The sequence below is a fragment of the Berghia stephanieae genome, chromosome 5 (assembly GCF_034508935.2).
Source record: "Berghia stephanieae isolate SIO BIC M18660-M18661 chromosome 5, UCSD_Bste_1.3, whole genome shotgun sequence".
NCBI lineage: Eukaryota > Metazoa > Mollusca > Gastropoda > Nudibranchia > Aeolidiidae > Berghia > Berghia stephanieae.
In genome coordinates this window covers 8,111,965-8,134,498 of record NC_088364.1, presented here as the reverse complement: position 1 = coordinate 8,134,498, position 22,534 = coordinate 8,111,965, and the positions used below count along the sequence as shown (strand labels likewise).

General features: G+C 37.4%; 1 protein-coding gene and 1 long non-coding RNA gene across 4 annotated transcripts in view; both read left to right on the top strand.

The window, feature by feature from the left end:
• LOC144972337 (uncharacterized) overlaps nt 1–22,534 on the top strand; it is a 229,826-nt gene that overhangs the window by 199,367 nt on the left and 7,925 nt on the right. For all 3 annotated transcript variants that reach the window (XM_078913433.1, XM_078913434.1, XM_078913435.1), the window contains exons 12-17: nt 1,324–1,513; nt 3,146–3,271; nt 5,708–5,928; nt 6,517–6,677; nt 15,210–15,391; nt 17,134–17,396. In XM_078913433.1, coding sequence (XP_078769559.1) covers nt 1,324–1,513; nt 3,146–3,271; nt 5,708–5,928; nt 6,517–6,677; nt 15,210–15,391; nt 17,134–17,396 — 1,143 coding nt within the window. The remainder of the gene's footprint in view (nt 1–1,323; nt 1,514–3,145; nt 3,272–5,707; nt 5,929–6,516; nt 6,678–15,209; nt 15,392–17,133; nt 17,397–22,534) is intronic.
• On the top strand, nt 19,818–20,946 carry LOC144972342 (uncharacterized). The gene is made up of 3 exons (XR_013645343.1): nt 19,818–19,884; nt 20,077–20,194; nt 20,863–20,946. It is a non-coding gene; the product is annotated as an uncharacterized LOC144972342 (long non-coding RNA).

The window sequence follows — 22,534 nt, the reverse complement described above, 5'->3', positions numbered from 1 at the left end:
AATTTATTCTTTTATAAATAAATTCATTCCTTTGTGTGACTAAATTTCATGTTTCATTTTCTTTTTTATCTTATCTTATCTTACAAAAGGCTTAATAGGAATTATCCTTTAAATGCCTCATACAATAGTTTATAATTACAGAATCTCATATCGCTTGTATTGTATCATTCACAGACAGTTTTACACAACTTTGAATGTCAGGAAAAATGTATTAATACGGCAGTGTACAATCGAAAAATACTATCATAGAATACTGGTAATTGAAAATTGGTCAAGATCGAATGAATCATAAATGTACAAAGTTCATAGTACAATGAAATATTGATGACAAATATAATTATGAAAGCAACATGGATCATAAGCATACATACGTCTCTGATAAATTATGACTTAACATTTTTTGAGATGATACAATTATATCCGTCTATCCAAACCACCCATCCATCCATCCATCCATCCACCCACCCATCCATCCATACATCCATCCACCCACCCATCCATCCATACACCCACCCATCCATACATCCATCCACCCAACCATCCACCCACCCATCCATTCATCCACCCACTCATTCATCCATCCATCCATCAATCCATGTATCCACCGGTCTATCCACAAGTCCACAAATTTATCCAGCCATCCATCCATCCATCCATCCATATATCTACCAATCCATCTACCTATCCACCAATCCATCCATCCACCAATCTATCAATCCACCCATCGATCAAATGATCCAACTATCCATCCGTCCATCCACCCACCCCTCTTTGATGGATCCACTAACCCACCAATCCATCAATCTATATATATCCACTTATCCATCCACCAATCCATCAATCGATCAAATGATCCTACTATCCATCCGTCCATCCACCCATCCCTCTTAGATGGATCCACCAACCCACCAATCCATCAATCTATATATATCCACTTATCCATCCACCAATCCATCAATCGATCAAATGATCCAACTATCCATCCGTCCATCCACCCACCCCTCTTTGATGGATCCACCAACCCACCAATCCATCAATATATATATATATATATATATATATATATATATATATATATATATATCCACTTATCCATCCACCAATCCATCAATCTATATATATCCACTTATCCATCCACCAATCCATCAATCCACCCAACCATCCAATGATCCGACCATCCATCCATCCACCCCACCCATATATTATATTCAACCATCCATTAATCCACCCATCCATGCATCCATTCACCTATCTACCTTTCCATCCAATCATCCATCCACTAATCCATTCATCCATCCATCCATCCATCTATCCATCCACCAGATGCCCAATGGCGAATGGAACGGTATTGTTGGTGAATTGAGGGCGGGGCATGCCGATATGGGCGTGGCTTCCATGACGATTGACGAGGACAAGAGCGGAGCTGTCAACTTTTCAGTGCCTTATATGGAGACAGGGATCACCTTCATCGTTGCCATCAGGGAGGGGGCTGTCTCCGCCACTGCTTTCCTAGGTACCTAAAGTCAATCAGAAAGGTCAAAGTTTTAGGTACAAAGTCAATCAGAAAGGTCAAAGTTTTAGATACAAAGTCAATGAGAAAGGTCAAAGTTTTAGATACCTAAAGTCAATCAGAAAGGTCAAAGTGTTAGCTACCTAAAGTCAATCAAAAAGGTCAAAGTTAGTTACCTAAAGTCAATCAGAAAGGTCAAAGTGTTAGCTACCTAAAGTCAATCAAAAAGGTCAAAATGTTAGCTACCTAAAGTCAATCAGAAAGGTCAAAGTTTTAGGTACCTAAAGTCAATCAGAAAGGTCAAAGTTTTAGGTACCTAAAGTCAATCAGAAAGGTCAAAGTTTTAGGTACCTAAAGTCAATCAGAAAGGTCAAAGTTTTAGCTACCTAAAGTCAATCAGAAAGGTCAAAGTTTTAGGTACCTAAAGTCAATCAGAAAGGTCAAAGTTTTAGCTACCTAAAGTCAATCAGAAAGGTCAAAGTTTTAGGTTTAGGTAAATTAAACAATTTTACCTTATTTTATGTATTTGTTTACACAAGTGGATATTGCAATTTTGGTTCATCAATGTTGTATTCGCCTTTATTAACAAACAAAAAAATACCAAAAAAAAAAACAACAAAAAACAAAAAAACCCACAAAAACAAAAACCCCAAAAAATCAACAAAACACTAGTCAAAACAAAAATCAAAACAAGGAAAAAACAAAGAAACGAAAGCAAACGAATGAATGAATGAATGAATGAATGAATGAATGAATGAATGAATGAAAAGCTGTAAATAATATTTAGAAGTGAAAGAAGCTTTGATATTTTTCTAAGATGTACAAAAACGGTTGATTTAATCATTTATGACAAGAACTCATTTTTGATAAAAATTGACCTTATAACTAAACTTGGCAATATCTCAGTTCAAACCTTTTCACCATCCGGCTGATTATGTCATTCACTGTAACATATTTATTATAATTTGCGCGCGCGTGTGTGTGTGTGGGGGGGGGGGGGGATGTGCTTGTGTGTGTATATTCATTAATGTGTTTACTTATTATTGGTTATTGGCATTGTGGAGCGCTATTGAGCTTTGTAAATGAATAATGGCACTATATAAATTTTCCATTGCATTTTATTACATTAGACCATCGAAGGCCTGGATATCCAGACACTTCCAAGGAGTTGGGAAACGGAAGAGTAGGTGTTACGTCACGACTTCTTATTGCGTTCGAGTACCAGACCAAATTATGTAAACGTGGCTCTTGGACGAACGTCGCTTAATTATTTTAAAAACTTGAGCTTTTATATAGCGCAATATCCACTAAACATGCTCAAAGCTTTATACAAAGTGTCCCTAGCCAATAGCTACATTTAACATGTAGAACTAACGAGACATGACGCCTGTTAGGCGATATTGCAATTTTTTCCTGACAGAGACAACGCTGTTAACGGCCAGGTACTCATTTTACTCCTGAGTCCGGCGAGAGAATGTGAATAAAGTCTTTTCCGAGGACTCAATTATGTATCGAGCGAGGGTAGAACTCATGACCTTCCGATCTGAAAGCAAGTGTCATAGGACAATACCACATAACTGTATACAACTTTGACTACTATTTATGACTATGTTTAACATCCCCCCCCCCCCCCAGAGCCTTACGACTATCCGTCATGGTGCCTCATCTTGGTGTGCAGTGTCCACGTGACTGGTGCCTCCATCTTCCTATTCGAGTGGCTCAGCCCCGATGGCATGGACCACGGGAAACGGGGCACTTCCGGTAAGTAGAATGTATCAATACACGTATCTAGACACAGTCTACCAGCCATTTGAGATTTTTTTTTTAATTGAGCGTTTATATAGCGCAATATCCACTAAACATACTCAAGGTGCTTTACAAGGGGTCCTTAGCTAACAGCAATATTTATCATGTAGGACGACAGTACATGACGGTGATATTACATTTTTTTTTCGGACAGAGACAACGCTGTTAACGGCCAGATACTCATTTTACACCTGAGTACGGCGAGAGAATGTGAGTAAAAAGCCTTCTCCAAGGACCCAACTATGCGCCGAGCGAAGCTCGAACCCAGGACCTTCCGATCCGAAAGCGAGTGTCATACCACTAGACCACATAGCCGCACACCAGCAATTTGCAAGAACAAACACGTACAAATACATCTTTTCCCCTCGAACAGAACAAATACGTGAATGGAACAAATTACCACATGACATAATAGACATCACAGACCCAACATCATTTCAATGTGTTTTCCACATAATGTAATAATAATAATAATAATAATAATAATAATAATAATAATAATAATAATAATAATGATAATGATAATGATAATAATAATAATGATAATAATAATAATGATAATAATAATGATAATGATAATAATAATGATAATGATAATGATAATAATGATGATGATAATAATGATGATGATAATAATAATGATGATAATAATGATGATAATAATGATGATAATAATGATGATGATAATAATGATGATAATAATGATGATAATAATAATGATAATAATAATGATAATAATAATGATAATAATAATGATAATAATAATGATGATAATGATAATGATAATAATAATAATAATAGTAATAATAATAGTAATAATAATAGTAATAATAATAGTAATAATAATAGTAATAATAATAGTAATAATAATAGTAATAATAATAGTAATAATAATAGTAATAATAATAGTAATAATAATAATAATAATAATAGTAATAATAATAGTAATAATAATAGTAATAATAATAGTAATAATAATAGTAATAATAATAGTAATAATAATAATAATAATAATAATAATAATAATAATAATAATAATAATAATAATAATAATAATAATACACATTTATACAGCGCTCATTCTCGTGTAAAACACAAGCTCCGGGCACTTTACAATAATATAAATTAACAATTTTAAGTGAAAAAAAATATATATATATATAGAGTCAATAAAAACAAATCCAGTAAAAATGTGTCTTGAGATTCTTTTTAAAGGGAGGTAAAGACTTACACTCCCTCAGACCACGTGGTAGTTCATTCCAAATATTGGGGCCTAATGATATAGGCTACACAACAAGAATACACGGAGGGTTGAATGACTTGAGAGACAGGATTAGTGTGGAGTGATAGGTAACATTTAATAATTATAATAATAATAATAATAAATGGCATTTATATAGCGCTTTACCCCGTTGTCACAGGCTCTAAGCGTTTTACAGTGATATAAAACAAAACATATTACAGTGAGACTAGTGTGAAGGAAACGTGATACGAATTCAATTTAACAACAACAAAATATGAAAATAATATTGCAACATTATGACGTAAAAAGATAAAACTTTAAGCGAGATTTGAACGTTGTCAACGAATCCGAGCATCTCACGTGTGACGGGAGAGAGTTCCAAAAATGGGGGGGCCGAAAATTGAGAAGTCTGTTCACCTATTTTACGCAATGGCTTAGGTTTGACAAGGATTGATTGGTCATTGCTTGACCTCAAGTTTCTATTGGGGACATATATGTTTAGAAGGTCTTTAAGATAGGAGGGACTGTTCGTGCTCAGGGATTTGTGTGTATAACAAGAAATGAAGTGAGTAGGAAAGTGCCAGAAGACAACAGAGAATAAAAACTTCGCGGTGGCGATGAGGGCTCGAACCCACGACCTTACTGGTACGACGACAACGCCTGGCAGGGGAGATCGTGACTCTGCCGTATTAGCTATTCACGATCCCTGTGTATAAGATTTACGGTATGTGACCGTATACAGGCAAGAGTTCCGGATAATTCATGATTGGTGTTTTTAAAAAAATACAGAACATAACTAAGATAAAAACAATGACTATACACGGGTATATAGATCATATCGTATGCAGTGGCAGAGAGTGTAATATGTATTTTTAAAAAACAACACCAACAACAACAAAACAACAAAAAAAAAAAAAAAACAACAAAAAACAAAAAAAACAAAGACAAAACGGAAAACAAAGACCTATTCAAAAAGCATGTATTCCATAGTAGGCATTAGCGAATAGAGTAAGATTGATTAAAAAAAAAAACAAAAACAAAAACACAAAAAAAACAACAAAAAAAAAACAAAATCAAAGAAAGCAAAACAACTAAAAAACAACAAGAATCTTCTGTTTAAAAAAAATCTTTTTTCTTTTCCTCCCCAGAGCACCGTTTCTCCCTGTTCCGTGCCTTCTGGCTAATGTGGGCCATGCTGTTCGGGGCCGCCGTGACCACGGACTCCCCCAGGGGCGTGTCCAGCAAGTTCCTCAGCAACATCTGGGCGCTGTTCGCCCTGGTCTTCACGGCCTCGTACACGGCCAACCTGGCCGCCTTCATGATCACCAAGGAGGAATACTACGAGCTCAGCGGAATGCATGACCCCAGGGTAAGTTAGGACTTTGAGAGTTCAATACTATGAATTATCACCAACACGTGCTCAAATTGCTTTACAAGTGGTCCCAAGCCAACAGCAATATTTATCATGTGATACAAGACAAAATACCTGCTGTAAAATGCTTATCAGAGTTCTGATGTAATCAGAAAAAAAAATTATTTAAAATTGTGACCAGAAAACTCATCCTTTAGAAACAGATCGATTAAAATTACCCTCGTCTTGTCAAAAATTCTCAAAGCTGGGACTTTCATGAAGTCCCAGATTTGAGATTTTTTGAGAGGTTGAAATATTCAGAACAATGTAATTTTTATTCATTTATTTATTTATTTATTTATCTATTTATTTATTTATCTATTTATTTATTTATCTATTTATTTATTCATTTATTATCTGTTATTTATTTATTCATCTATTTATTTATTTGTTTTTTGTTGTTGTTTTTTTGTGGGGGGGGGGTATCTCTTTAAGGAATTATCTTCATTCTACCAGAATGAGCCACCCGCTAAATTCAAATATTACCGTTTTGAAACAATTGGTCACAAATTTCATCTATTTCTCGTCTTCATTTTTTCTCCTCAGCTTCTGAATCCGTATTCTGTGAACCCCCCGTTCCGTTTCGCCACCATCCCCAACGGGACAGCCGAGAGCAACATCAAGAAGAACAACCCAAAAATGTACAAGTATATGTCCAAGTTCAGCCAGATCTCGGTGGAACACGCCATAGACGCTCTCAAGTCACAGTGAGTATTCGTGTGTGGTGGTGATGATGATGATGACGATGATGATGATGATGAAGATGATGATGATGATGATGATGATGATGAGGATGATGATGATGATGAGGATGAGGAGGGTGATCTGATGGTGGTGGTGGCAGTGGTGGTGGTGGTGCTGGTCAAGAAGAACGACCCAAAAATGTACAAGTATATGTCCAAGTTCAGCCAGATCTCGGTGGAACACGCCATAGACGCTCTCAAATCACAGTAAGTATTGGTGGTGTGCGTTTAGGTAAAATTCTCACAACGTCAGCCAGCCGGTTATTATGAAATATAGCCAGATATCGGTGGAATACGTTATAGACGCTCTCAAGTCACAGTTAGTAGTGGTGTTTATGGTGGTGATGGTGGTGGTGGTGATGATGATGGTGGTGATGATGGTGATGATGATGATGATGATGATGTCGAACTCGGTAACTTTCAGGTACGAAGCAAAGACCATATACCGTCGAGGTGCGAGTGTATCATTAGCTTGTTACCAAACCCGTCTCTGTGAGAATGAAAGTTGTTAGGGTGTTATGTCGTACGATAAGATAAGATAAGATAAAAATAAGATATACTTTTTTGATCTTTGTATGGAAATTATAATTCTGTGTCACAATACAAATAAAAGAAATTTGATAAATTAAATAAAAATTGACAAAGAATATTAAAAGTTTTAAAGTACTTTGTACAGCGGAACTCAAGCGGTTATATTATGGTGACTGTGTGTTGAGTATACTCATAATATAATTCGTGTCCAATATAAATAAATAATCAAATGATTATCAAGATACTTTATAAACTGGTAAAGGTAAATGATATTATACTAAAAAAGTAGAGAGGGATATAATATAAGAATCGTGTTATTGCGATTGCGTAAATATTTAATCTGAGGAATAAATAAATGAAATATTCATAGATCATCATTGGGAACATAAGAAAGGACTCAATTATACACCGCTCCGAGCGGAGTCGAACCCTGGACCTTCCGATCCAAAGATGAGTGCCATGCCACAAGACCACACATTATAGCCGTACAGATGAAATTAAACCAAAGATCATATCAATTGGGATCACTGCGTGTCTTTGGATAAAGCACTTTAACACCTTTTACCCCACTCAACTCTGGTGTGAATAAGTACCTGGTGTTGTTTTAACAAACAAAAGAAGGACGAATGATACTGTATGAAATGAAAATATGTTCCACAACGCCTTCTGGGGGAAATTGTGGAGCGCATTGAGCATGGATTAGTCGTGGAAATGCGTTATATAAATGTTCATATCTAACAACAAAAACAACAACAAGCACAACAAACAACAACAAACAACAACAACAACAACAACAAGCACAACAAACAACAACAACAACAAACAACAACAACAACAACAACAACAACAACAAGACAACACAACAACAACAACAACAACAACAACAACAACAACAACAACAACAACAACAACAACAAGCAACAACAACAACAACAACAACACAACAAACAACAACAACAACAACAAGCACAACAACAACAACAACAACAACAAGCACAACAACAACAACAACAACAACAACAACAACAACAAGCACAACAACAACAACAACAACAACAACAACAACAAGCACAACAACAACAACAACAACAACAACAACAACAACAACAACAACAACAAGCACAACAACAACAAGCACAACAACAACAAGCACAACAACAACAACAACAACAACAACAACAACAACAAGCACAACAACAACAAGAACAACAACAACAACAACAACAACAACAACAACAACAACAACAACAACAACAACAGCGTAAGTCAGCGGTATGGTATTTGCTTCGAACCCGAAAGGTACCGAGTTCGACTACCCGCCTCTTTGTGTGGCCTTGAGACAATCACCTCGCCCTAGCTTACTTTTTTCGGCGCTGCACTGCAGCTCACGCCTGGGTTATTCCAGTCTTATCTTGGAATAGACCCTAAAGACAAAATTCCCCAATGGGATGAATAAAGAAAATTATTTTATTATTTTTTTAAGAACAACAACAATAACAACAACAACAACAACAAACAACAAACAACGACAAGCAACAAACAACAACAACAAGAACAGCAAACAACAAACAACAACAACATCAACAACAACAACAAGAACAGCAAACAACCACACCAAACAACAACATCAACAACAACAACAAGAACAGCAAACAACCACACCAAACAACAACATCAACAACAACAACAACAACAACAAGAACAGCAAACAACCACACCAAACAACAAACAACAACAACATCAACAACAACAACAAGAACAGCAAACAACCACACCAAACAACAACATCAACAACAACAACAAGAACAGCAAACAACCACACCAAACAACAAACAACAACAACATCAACAACAACAACAAGAACAGCAAACAACCACACCAAACAACAACATCAACAACAACAACAAGAACAGCAAACAACCACACCAAACAACAAACAACAACAACATCAACAACAACAACAAGAACAGCAAACAACCACACCAAACAATAAACAACAACAACAAACAACAACAACAAGAACAGCAAACAACCACACCAAACAACAACAACAACAACATCAACAACAACAACAAGAACAGCAAACAACCACACCAAACAACAAACAACAACAACATCAACAACAACAACAAGAACAGCAAACAACCACACCAAACAACAACAACAACAACATCAACAACAACAACAAGAACAGCAAACAACCACACCAAACAATAAACAACAACAACAAACAACAACAACAACAAGAACAGCAAACAACCACACCAAACAACAACAACAACAACATCAACAACAACAACAAGAACAGCAAACAACCACACCAAACAACAAACAACAACAACATCAACAACAACAACAAGAACAGCAAACAACCACACCAAACAACAACATCAACAACAACACAACAAGAACAGCAAACAACCACACCAAACAACAAACAACAACAACATCAACAACAACAACAAGAACAGCAAACAACCACACCAAACAACAACATCAACAACAACAACAACAACTGCAAACAACCACACCAAACAATAAACAACAACAACAAACAACAACAACAACAAGTCGCATCGCCCGTATCTGCGGCTGGCAAAAAAAAATAATTCAGAGCTAATGAAATTGAAAACTCCTGTCATGAAATGAGAGAGAGTGGGGGGGGGGGGGGGGGGGGGGGAGAGAGAGAGAGAGAGAGAGAGAGAGAGAGAGAGATTGGAACATTCTGGAACGCAACGCCATCAATTCAAAAATGCCGTGTCCTAGCGGGATTTTGACAAATCGATCAACAAGGAAGGCGGGAAAAAATGTGTATGCATGTATGTATGTGTGTGTATGTGTGTGTGTGTGTGGAGGGGGGAGGGGAGAGGGGGGGGGGTGTAAGCAAAGGGCACATTATAACCAACTTAGATAGTGGGGGAGTTATAGTGTGAGACTAGAATTTTTATTTTTCGTGACGCTATTTCGTTTTGTATAAAGTTAATGCGGTTAAAATAGATCGTCCAATAAAAACAAAAACAAATTTTGAAACATGAAACAAAAAAACAAAAACAATAAACAAACAAACACAAGATAAAAAAAAAAAACAAAAAAAACACCGTGTCTGTTTTGTCACCTGTCAAGTCGGGGGGGGGGGGGGAGAGAAGAGAGAGAGAGAGAGAGAAGAAGAGAGAGAGAGGAGAGGAGGAGGAGAGAGAGAGGAGAGAGAGAGGAGAGAGAAAGACAAGGGGAGAGGGAAAGACAGAGAGAAAGGAGGAGAGACAGACAGGAAGGGAGAGAGCGAGCAAGGGACAGATCGAGCAAGAGAGAGGGAGAAAGAGGGGGGGGGAGAAATGGAGAGAGACAGAGCGAGCAAGATAGAGGGAGAAAGAGAGGGGAGGGGGGGGGGAGAAATGGAGAGAGACAGTACGGGAGATATAGAAAGGAAAGAAGGTGACACAGAGAGATTGATTGATAGATAGACAGATAGATAGAGAGAGAAAGAGATAGAGAGAGAAAGAGTTTGAGAAAGAGATAGAGAGAGAAAGAGAGAGAGAAAGAGAGACAAAGAGAGAGAGAGAAAGAGAGAGAGAAAGAGAGAGAGAGAGAAAGAGAGAGAGGAGAGAGATAAGGAGAGAGTGGGCGGATGGAGAGAATGGCTGCTGCTGATGATAACAATGGCAGTAAGGGAGGCAATCGTGATAATTATTCTGGGGTCAAAGGGGAATAATCGACAGTTGCACAAAATTTGATTCACGGCCATGACAGTTTCAAGTACGAGGCAGATTCGGCCGATGTTCTTCTCGAAAGCAATCAGAACAAAATCTGACAGAATAAGCTCTTGAGATTTCCCCCGCTTCATTAAAAAAAAACAACAAAAACAGATCCCCCCCTTCACCCCCCCCCCCCCTCCAAATGAAAAAAAAAAAAAATAAAAAACAAAACAAAAAAAACAAAAACAAAAACAAAAAACAAAAAAAAATTTTAAAAAAAAACAAAAAACAAACAAACAAAACAAAAACAAAAAAAAAACAAAAAAAAACAAAACAAAACAAAAAATCAAACACAAAAACAACAAACACAAACCGAAAACAAAACAAAACAAAAAAACAGAAAAAAAATAAAGGAATGTGCATTATTGGGCAATTTGATTTAAAATTTAAATATCATACGTTTTTATAATAAAAGAAAGATAAGAGTAATATTAGTTTTTTGAGGTTATCTGATCAGCGAGATCCTTATGGTAATGGGGGACCTAAATGCTAAGATTGGCAGAGGCAGAGATGGTGACATAATCGGACCACATGGACTCGGAGACAGAAATGAACGAGGAAACATCTGGGCAGATTGGTGTAGAACAAATAAATTAATGATTTCAAACACCTGGTTTCAACAACACCCAAGAAGAACCTGGACATGGCAATCACCAGGGGACAGAGCAAGGAACCAGATAGACTTTATAGCAGTATCATCAAGATTCAGAAATGGCATATTAAATTGCAAAACCTATCCAGGCGCCGATGTAGACAGTGACCATGTCCCAGTTGTTTGTACAGTAAGGATAAAGTTTAAAGCTATTCAGAGAACAGCTGGTAGAATAAAGAGGGATTACAGGTTATGCAAAGACAATGGCATACAAACAAAAATGAGAGAAGAATTTGAAAATGCACTCATGATACAAAGCCAAAGTGAACCTGATAACGAAAAATGTGAAAAACAATTTGATATATTCCAAAAGTGTGTCAAAGCAACTGCAGAAAAGCATTTACCAATAGCTCAAATAAACAGCAAAAAGGAATGGATGACAAATGAAATTCTAAACTTATTTGAAGAAAGACGAAAATGCAACAGAGGGTCTGCAGAATACCAAACATTGAACAACCACATTAAATCCAAATGCATCGAGGCACACGAGAACTATCTAGACTGGAAATGCTGCGAAATCGAAAGAGAATACAAACCCAACCCCCAACAAGCTCACCAAAGAATAAAAGAACTATCAGGGAAAAGGAAAAGCAAAGCAGCAGGAAGTTGTATCCAAAACAAACAAGGGGAACTGCTATTTGAAGAACAACATATAGAATGCCGATGGGTAGAATACATAGGCGAACTGTACAATGATCCAAATAGAAATGAACCACCACTAAAATTCAAAGAACCATTAAGCGGACCAAACATCACCAAAAGTGAAATTGAACATGCCATGGAACGAATGAGGGATGGTAAAGCAACAGGCCCTGATGAAATATCTGTAGAGGTATTAAAAAACCTAGGAGATCTAGCAATTGATGAACTTCACATATTATTCAACAATATATACAATACTGGGAAAATTCCAGAAGATCTCTGTAACTCTATTTTCATAGCAATACCAAAGAAAGCAGGTGCAGTCAGATGCGAAAATTTTAGAACTATAAGTTTAATAAGCCACATCAACAAAATACTGTTGCGTATAATTATCAACAGGCTAAGGAATAAGATTAACCCCGAAATCGCAGAAGAACAATATGGATTCCAACCTGACAGAGGGACAAGGAACGCAATATACCTCCTCTGTGTTTTAAGTGAAAGAGCTATACAGGTTCAGACCCCACTATACCTCTGTTTTGTCGACTACAAAAAAGCTTTTGATAGAGTACGCCACGAAGAAATACTAAAACAACTGCACTTCATTGGCGCTGATGAGAAAGACCTCAGACTCGTGCAAACATTATACTACACCCAGCAGGCATCTATCAAAATCGGAAACTCTACAGGAAATTCCATTCCTATTAAGAAAGGAGTCCGTCAAGGGTGTGTTGCCTCACCAGATCTGTTTAATCTATACCAAGAAACAATCATGAGGGGCATAAATAATATGGAGGGAATAAAAGTAGGAGGTCACAACATAAATAATATAAGATACGCAGACGATACGGTACTCATTGCAACATCAGAAATCCAACTTCAAAAGATTGTTGACAAAGTGGTAGTAGATAGTGAAGCCAAGGGAATGGAAGTGAATATCACCAAAACGGAATGCATGGTAATACAGAAAAACCCCGAAAACAACAACACCTGCAATATAACGATTCACGGCGAGCAACTTACCAACGTAGAAAGTTTTAAATACCTAGGTTCAATAGTGACAACAGATGGAAGATGTAACCGAGACATACGAGCAAGAATAACTCAAGCCAAACAGGCCTTCATGGACCTGGGAAACATTTTGAAAAACAAACAGATGTCGTTCGGGATTAGATTCCGAGTCTTGAAGTGCTACGTGTGGCCAATCTTGTTATACGGATGCGAAAGCTGGACTACAAATGCAGAAACACAAAAGAACATTGAAGCTTTTGAAATGTGGTGCTTGAGAAGGATGCAGAGAATATCGTATACTGCACACAAAACGAACGAAGAAGTGCTAAAACAAACATACCAACAAAGGAAACTAATGCCCTTAATAGTGGATCGACAACTATCCTTTTTCGGACACATAGTAAGGAAAAATAAGAATGAATACCTGACAAGTTGTGGAAAAATACCTGGTAAACGCGCCCGGGGGAGACAAAGAAAAACACTCATAGACCAACTGAAGGGCTTCACCAACCTAACAATCCAAGAGCTGTTTGAAAAAGCAAGAGACAGGGAGGAATGGAGAGAGATAATTCATGCAGTATCCGAAGCCTGGACCAGGCATGGAACCTCGAAGAAGAGAAGAGATCAGCGAGATGAATGGTGTACCATGATCACCGATGTCTGGCAACAGACTTGGTACTTGAAGAAAAAAGAAAACATGGGACGATTGATGTCAATTCCGAGGCTCTTATCGAAAGAGATCCGAAAAAAAATTGACAGAATAATCTCTTTGAGATGCTCCACGCTTCATTATTTTTAAAGAGAAAAAAAAATCAAAAGAAAGAAAGAAAAAAAAAAAAGAAAAAAGAAAGAAAACGGTGATTATAATGTAGTGTATTTTGATTTAGAATTAAAATCGAATCTAATCCAAATATCAGCTCTCAAGTCCCCAGTAGTTTTATAGATGGTATGCGCTTGGCTAAGAAGCTCACAACATTGCCATCCGGAGGTTTAACGGACTAACACACAAAACTATGTGTAAACTTTAACGTTAATAGTCTGGTTAATACAGATTAGTGAGAATTACCCATAAACGCGGATGACAAAAAACAATAACAATGACCCGAGTGACGTCAACTTAATTACACATCTATAACATTTTAGCATGATTGAGGCTCATTTTGCACCTATCACCACCAATTAGACATGAGATAAAACTACCACCTCAATCAAATAATTGTCCCCCCCCCCCCCCCACCCCTGTCTCAATTCTCTGAAGTCCTAATTTAATTTTATAATCATAAATCGGTTAAGGCAGATTCGAATGTTTTTTTTATCGAAAGCAACTTGGAACACAATCGACAAAATTAGCTCTTGAGTTGTTCCTTGCTCCGTTTCTTCTTCTTTTTTCTTTCAGGAAAAGTGAACCGTGCTTGTTATACGAGGCATTTTCTTTTAGAGTTTATATCTAATGGCGTTTTCGTGACAAAATGCCAGGCCTATTCGGATGTTCCTATCGAAATGAATCGGACAGACATGATAAAACTAGCTCTTTAGATGCTCTCAATGTTTTAGTGCCTCATGGAGCCGGAGTTTTAAAATCCTTTTTTCTATAGATTTAGACTGACAATATCAATTGCTTGCAACCCTTTAGATAGGATGCTTGTCTACTGCAAAGTACTTTCCACCAGATCTAGCAGACCCGGATACCCAATCACTGCTGAGTGGTTAGAGAGGTCGGAAAAAAAAAACCCCGACGTCACCCGAGAGTGATTCCAGTCCCTTTGCATGTAAAGCTAGTGGTTTACCAACTGAGCTATCGGGGACCCCCCCCCCCCCTCCCCCCACCCCCACCCAGAGCATTGTGTAAAACTATTATTCCGATTCGATATTTATCACTATAGTGCAAAACGTATCTTCTTATTGCAGAGAGCTCCAGGCGTTCGTGTACGACGCCAGCGTTCTGAGATACAAGGAGGGCAAGGACGAGGATTGCCAACTGATTACGGTGGGGAACTGGTACGCCACCACTGGGTACGGGGTGTCTTTCCCCCTGGGCAGTCCCTGGCTGGACAGGGTCAACAAGGTCATTCTCAAACTCCAGTCGGAAGGTGAGTGAGTGGTGGGTGGGGAGTGGCGAGTTGTAAGTGGTGGGGGATGGGGGGGGGGGGTGCCGAGTTGTAAGTGGTAAATGGAGATGTGAGGGGAGGGGTGAGGGGGGGGGGGGGGGGTTGGCAAGTTGGAGGTGGAAGAGGGAGGGGTGTATGGATGATTATATGGAGGGCAGTTGGAATTGTTTTAACCCTATTGAGACAGGATTCGATTTGAGCCTTTTCATCCTCGCCCTCCTCCTCATAATAATATTATAATATCATGATCCTCTCCTCATCTCCTCTTCTACCTCCATTTCCTCCTCCTCCTCAAACGCCTTCTCTATCTCCAACTCCATCTCCTCTTCATCCGCCCTCCTCCTCCTACTTTTCTTCTTCTTCTTCTTCTTCTTCTTCTTCTTCTTCTTCTTCTTCTTCTTCTTCTTCTTCTTCTTCTTATCCTCCTCATTGTTATTTCCATTCTTATTCTCCTCTTAGTGGTGTGTTGAGGATGGCGATATGGGTACGTGAATCATACTTTGATTAGCAGTTAAAATTACTTTTAAAATTTTGGCCATAATACTCGTCCTTCAAATATCGACCAATTAATCTCAAACCAGGAAATTAATGAAGTCTTCCATGAAGTCCCAAGATTGAATTTTTGACAAGATGGGGGTCATTTTAATCGATCAATGACGATTATTTTAATCTACCAATATTTGAAGGACGAATTTTCTGACCAAAATTTCAAAAAAACAACAACTTTTTTTTGTTGTTGTTAAAGAGTACGAAAGCACGTGTTTTCGAAGGCTACAGTCTGATCCAGTTCTTGAAAACTGGTCAGATCTTTACTACAAGAGTTAGTTAATTATAACTAGATAACCGGATCAATAAAGGGGAGACTACCCAGCCTGGCTGTGCAATGGCTAATGAGGGATTTCGTGACTTGTCGCCAGGAGAGACCTCGAGTTATTCCCCCTTCGATCTGTTTCGATAATTGGCTAGCAGGAACGGGTGCAAAATGAGAGAGAAGAAAAAAAAATTATAATAACAATAATTGCCTGATCTTAGTCTGTGTATGGTTGATACTTGCGCCTAAGACAAATTGTGACCCATCGTCTCAAAACGGTATTGTGTGGGATTGATGGAAATTAAATTTACAGGTTTTTAATTAAATTTGAAACTCATGTTTCATTTCACTTATTTTTGGTGTGGAAAATGCTGTTTATTGTACTGAAAATGTTCTGACCCCCCCCCCCTCCCTCCCCCACCCCCACCCATATCTTGTCCACCCAACAGTGATTGGGTTTCTTGGTCTGATTCTGATTTCGGTTTGTCTGACTGTCAGTCTGTTTGCCCATCTATCTATTTGTCAATATATCTATCTGTCAATATATCTATCTGTCAATCTATCTATCTGTCAATCTATCTATCTGTCAATCTATCTATCTCTCTATCTATCTATCTATCTATATTTAAATATGTCTGTCTGTCTATCTATCTATCTATCTATCTATATTTGAATATGTCTGGCTGTCTGTCTGTCTATCTGTCTGTCTGTCTGTCTGTCTATCCATCCATCCATCTACCCATCCATTCATCCACATCCATTCATCCATCCATCCATCCATCAATCCATCCACCTTTCCATCTGCCTACATACCTACATATCTACCTACCCACCTACCTACCAAATTCACGTATATCCCTTTAACCATATCGATCTATCATCCCCCCTCCCCCTCCCCACCACCTCCCCCTAGGTGAGATGGACCGACTCAAGGAGTTCTGGCTAGCGGGCGCGTGCCACACGAAACGCAAAAAGACGAACAGCAACAAGGGTATCGGGAACGGCGTGTCCAGCGCCACCTTGGGGATCCTCAACTTCACCTCGGCCTTCATCTTCCTGCTGGCGGGCACAGGGCTGGCAATTCTGGTCTTCGTGCTGGAGTTCTGGTTTACCTGGTTCGGCCGACACAAGCTGAAGTCATGTTCGAACAAGGACTGGTGTCACTTGATAAGCCTGGTAAGAAATATGATTCAATAGTCTGATGATGTCACGTCCGCTCAGCCAGCAACCAGCAGCTCGGTTCTGAACCAAAAAAATAAAACCCTCGGCCAGTGATTCCACCAAACTATTTGTCCCTCGAATACGCAAAAATTCTGGAATGAGATCCTTTTCTCATTTGGGACCCTCTTTTTGGAACGCCTTACCACAGAGCATTCGTGAAAAATTAATCTTTGTCTATTTTTAAACGTTCGCTTAAAACTGATCTGTTTCGATTTTAGTAGATGATATAAGAAGCAAGATAGGCGTCTGGTTTGTGTTGTTATGTTGTGTGTATGTGTGTGTGTGTATGTGTGTGTGTGTGTTTGTGTGTTAGAATGAGTATGTTTCAGCCAAAGTGATTTGTAATTTAAGCGCTTAGAGTCCGGTGTCTCGGAGTTATAGCGCTATATAAGTTTTCAGCATTATTATTATTATTATTATTATTATTATTATTATTATTATTATTATTATTATTATTATTATTATTATTATTATTATTATTATTATTTACAAAGAAAATCGGTACTTTTTATTCTTCATGCTGGCTAGAACTTTTTCACATGTCATGTGATCAGAATGTATAAAAGTCAAAACACGATCAGATTTCAAATTTTTTTCTCCTCTGGATACACTTTTATGCTCGTCGGAGAAGTATTTCATAAGGGCGGCGATGGAGATAATGGCGTCCGCCATTGTTCCGATAGTTTAGAACCAGTTACTATACGTCGTTACGAGGGAAGTGACGTCACGACTGTTTAACCCTAAAAGTCCAATGATAACTTATTGTGTACTTGAGGGTTCCCCCGATAGCTCAGTTGGTAGAGCACTCGCTTCACAAGCAAAGGGACCCAGATCGATCTCGTGTGAGGTCAAGATTTATTTCCCGCCCCCCCCCCCCCACTCTCTCCTCATCGTCCCCTCTCTTCTCCAATCAGCAGTAATTGGGTAGCTGGGACCGTCAGATCTGGCGGAAAGTATTTTGCAAAAGACTAGCATCCAAATCCAAAGGGTGGCAAAGAATTGCTATTGTTAGTTTCACGCTATAGAAACCGGGATAAACTCCTGCTCTGAAGGGCTAGTTTTTTACTTTAACTCTCTCTCTCTCTCTCTCTCTCTCTCTCTCTCTCTCTCTCTCTCTCTCTTTCTCTTTCTCTCTCTCTCGCTCGCTCTCTCTCTTTCTTTCTCTTTCTCTCTCTCTCTCTCTCTCTCTCTCTCTCTCTCTCTCTCTCTCTCTCTCTCTCTCTATCTTGAAGCATTCTCCTCTTTCGCTTCCTCTTTTGTCTATCTCCCCAGAATATTATACCTACTCAAGCTAGATATTGAACCCCTTTATAGTATTTGTTTGTTGTTTGTTGCTTTAGGTCTCTTCCAACACAATTGAGGTTATATGAGAGACCGCTGAAACAAAAAAACAAGCAATCTAACAAAAATAGTACAAATGTTTGTTTGTTGCTTTAGGTCTCTTCCAACACAATTGAGGTTATATGAGAGACCGCTGAAACAAAAAAAAAACAAGAAATCTAACAAAAATAGTACAAATGTTTGTTTGTTGCTTTAGGTCTCTTCCAACACAATTGAGGTTATATGAGAGACCGCTGAAACAAAAAAACAAGCAATCTCACAAAAATAGTACAAATGTTTGTTTGTTGCTTTAGGTCTCTTCAAACACAATTGAGGTTATATGAGAGACCGCTGAAACAAAAAAAACAAGCAATCTAACAAAAATAGTACAAATGTTTGTTTGTTGCTTTAGGTCTCTTTCAACACAATTGAGGTTATATGAGAGACCGCTGAAACAAAAAAACAAGCAATCTACAAAAATAGTACAAATGTTTTGTTGCTTTAGTTCTTCAACAAATTAGATTAATGAAGACCGCGAGAAACAAAAAAAACAAGCAATCTACACAAAATAGTACAATGTTGTTGTTGCTTTAGGTCTCTTCCAACACAATTGAGGTTATATGAGACGCTGAAAAAAAAAGCAATCTACAAAAATAGTACAATGTTTTTGTTGCTTTAGGTCCTTCCACACATTGAGGTTATATGAAGACGCTGAAACAAAAAACAAGCAATACAAAAATAGTACAAATGTTTTTGTTTTTGCTTTAGTCTCTTCCACACAATGATAATGAAGACCGCTGAAACAAAAAAACAAGCAATCTACAAAAATAGTACAAATGTTTTTGTTGCTTGTCTCTTCAACACAATTGGTATATGAAGACCGTGAAAAAAAACAAGCAATTCACAAAATAGTACAAATTTTTTTTTGCTTTAGTCTCTTCCACACAATTGAGGTTATATGAAGACCGCTGAAAAAAAAAAAAAAGCAATCACAAAAATAGTACAAATGTTTGTTTGTTGCTTTAGGTCTCTTCCAACACAATTGAGGTTATATGAAGACCGCTGAAACAAAAAAAACAAGCAATCTAACAAAAATAGTACAAATGTTTGTTTGTTGCTTTAGGTCTCTTCCAACACAATTGGGTTATATGAAGACCGCTGAAACAAAAAAAAAAACAAGCAATCTAACAAAATAGTACAAATGTTTGTTTGTTGCTTTAGGTCTCTTCAAACATTGAGGTTATATGAGAGACCGCTGAAACAAAAAAAACAAGCAATCTACAAAAATAGTACAAATGTTTGTTTGTTGCTTTAGGTCTCTTTCAACACAATTGAGGTTATATGAGAGACCGCTGAAACAAAAAAACAAGCAATCTAACAAAAATAGTACAAATGTTTGTTTGTTGCTTTAGGTCTCTTCCAACACAATTGAGGTTATAGAGAGACGCTGAAACAAAAAAAACAAGCAATCTCACAAAAATAGTACAAATGTTTGTTTGTTGCTTTAGGTCTCTTCAACACAATTGAGGTTATATGAGAGACCGCTGAAACAAAAAAACAAGCAATCTCACAAAAATAGTACAAATGTTTGTTTGTTGCTTTAGGTCTCTTCCAACACAATTGAGGTTATATGAGAGACCGCTGAAACAAAAAAACAAGCAATCTCACAAAAATAGTACAAATGTTTGTTTGTTGCTTTAGGTCTCTTCCAACACAATTGAGGTTATATGAGAGACCGCTGAACCAAAAAACAAGCAATCTCACAAAATAGTACAAATGTTTGTTTGTTGCTTTAGGTTCTTCCAACACAATTGAGGTTATATGAGAGACCGCTGAAAAAAAAAAACAAGCAATCACAAAAATAGTACAAATGTTTGTTTGTTGCTTTAGGTCTCTTCAACACAATTGAGGTATATGAGAGACCGTGAAACAAAAAAACAAGCAATCTAACAAAAATAGTACATATGTTTGTTTGTTGCTTTAGGTCTCTTCCAACACAATTGAGGTTATATGAGAGACCGCTGAAACAAAAAAACAAGCAATCTAAAAAAATAGTACAAATGTTTGTTTTTTGCTTTAGGTCTCTTCCAACACAATTGAGGTTATATGAGAGACCGCTGAAACAAAAAAAACAAGCAATCTAACAAAAATAGTACAAATGTTTGTTTGTTGCTTTAGGTCTCTTCCAACACAATTGAGGTTATATGAGAGACGCTGAAAACAAAAAAACAAGCAATCTCACAAAAATAGTACAAATGTTTGTTTGTTGCTTTAGGTCTCTTCCAACACAATTGAGTTATATGAGAGACCGCTGAAACAAAAAAACAAGCAATCTACAAAAATAGTACAAATGTTTGTTTGTTGCTTTAGGTCTCTTCCAACACAATTGAGGTTATATGAGAGACCGCTGAAACAAAAAAACAAGCAATCTACCAAAAATAGTACAAATGTTTGTTTGTTGCTTTAGGTCTCTTCCAACACAATTGAGGTTATATGAGAGACCGCTGAAACAAAAAAAAAGCAATCTCACAAAATAGTACAAATGTTTGTTTGTTGCTTTAGGTCTCTTCCAACACAATTGAGGTTATATGAGAGACCGCTGAAACAAAAAAAAAACAAGCAATCACAAAAATAGTACAAATGTTTGTTTGTTGCTTTAGGTCTCTTCAACACAATTGAGGTTATATGAGAGACGCTGAAACAAAAAACAAGCAATCTAACAAAAATAGTACAAATGTTTGTTGTTGCTTTAGGTCTCTTCAACACAATTGAGGTTATATGAGAGACCGCTGAAACAAAAAACAAGCAATCTACAAAAATAGTACAAATGTTTGTTTGTTGCTTTAGGTTCTTCCAACACAATTGAGGTTATATGAGAGACGCTGAACAAAAAACAAGCAATCTCACAAAATAGTACAAATGTTTGTTGTTGCTTAGTCTCTTCCAACACATTGAGTTATATGAGAGACCGCTGAAACAAAAAACAACAATCTACAAAAATAGTACAATGTTTGTTTGTTGCTTTAGTCTCTTCAACACAATTGAGTTATATGAGAGACCGCTGAACAAAAAAAAAACAAGCAATCTACAAAAATAGTACAAATGTTTTTGTTGCTTTAGGTCTCTTCAACACAATTGAGGTTATTGAGAGACCGCTGAAACAAAAAAAAAAAGCAATCTCACAAAAATAGTACAAATGTTTGTTTGTTGCTTTAGTCTCTTCCAACACAATTGAGGTTATATGAGAGACCCTGAAACAAAAAAACAAGCAATCTAACAAAAATAGTACAAATGTTTGTTTGTTGCTTTAGGTCTCTTCCAACACAATTGAGGTTATACGAGAGACCGCTGAAACAAAAAAACAAGCAATCTAACAAAAATAGTACAAATGTTTGTTTGTTGCTTTAGGTCTCTTCCAACACAATTGAGGTTATATGAGAGACCGCTGAAACAAAAAAACAAGCAATCTAACAAAAATTGTACAAATGTAAATCAAAATCATAACCTGAAGATATCATAAGCTAAATTATAAATAACCAAGAACAAACAGGCAGAAGATTTACAGAAAAAAAAATATCCCCTGTCAAAAATCCAATCACAAACCAAAGAAGCAGGATAGGCTAGTAAAGAGAAGAAGAAACGACATCACTATCGGATCGTACACCCATGCGAACATCATAGGTATATGATTCAAGGGTGATGCTCCCATCCAACCACCCGCTTATATTATTTCATTACCCACCCCCCCCCCCCACCCCCTCCACAACCCTCCC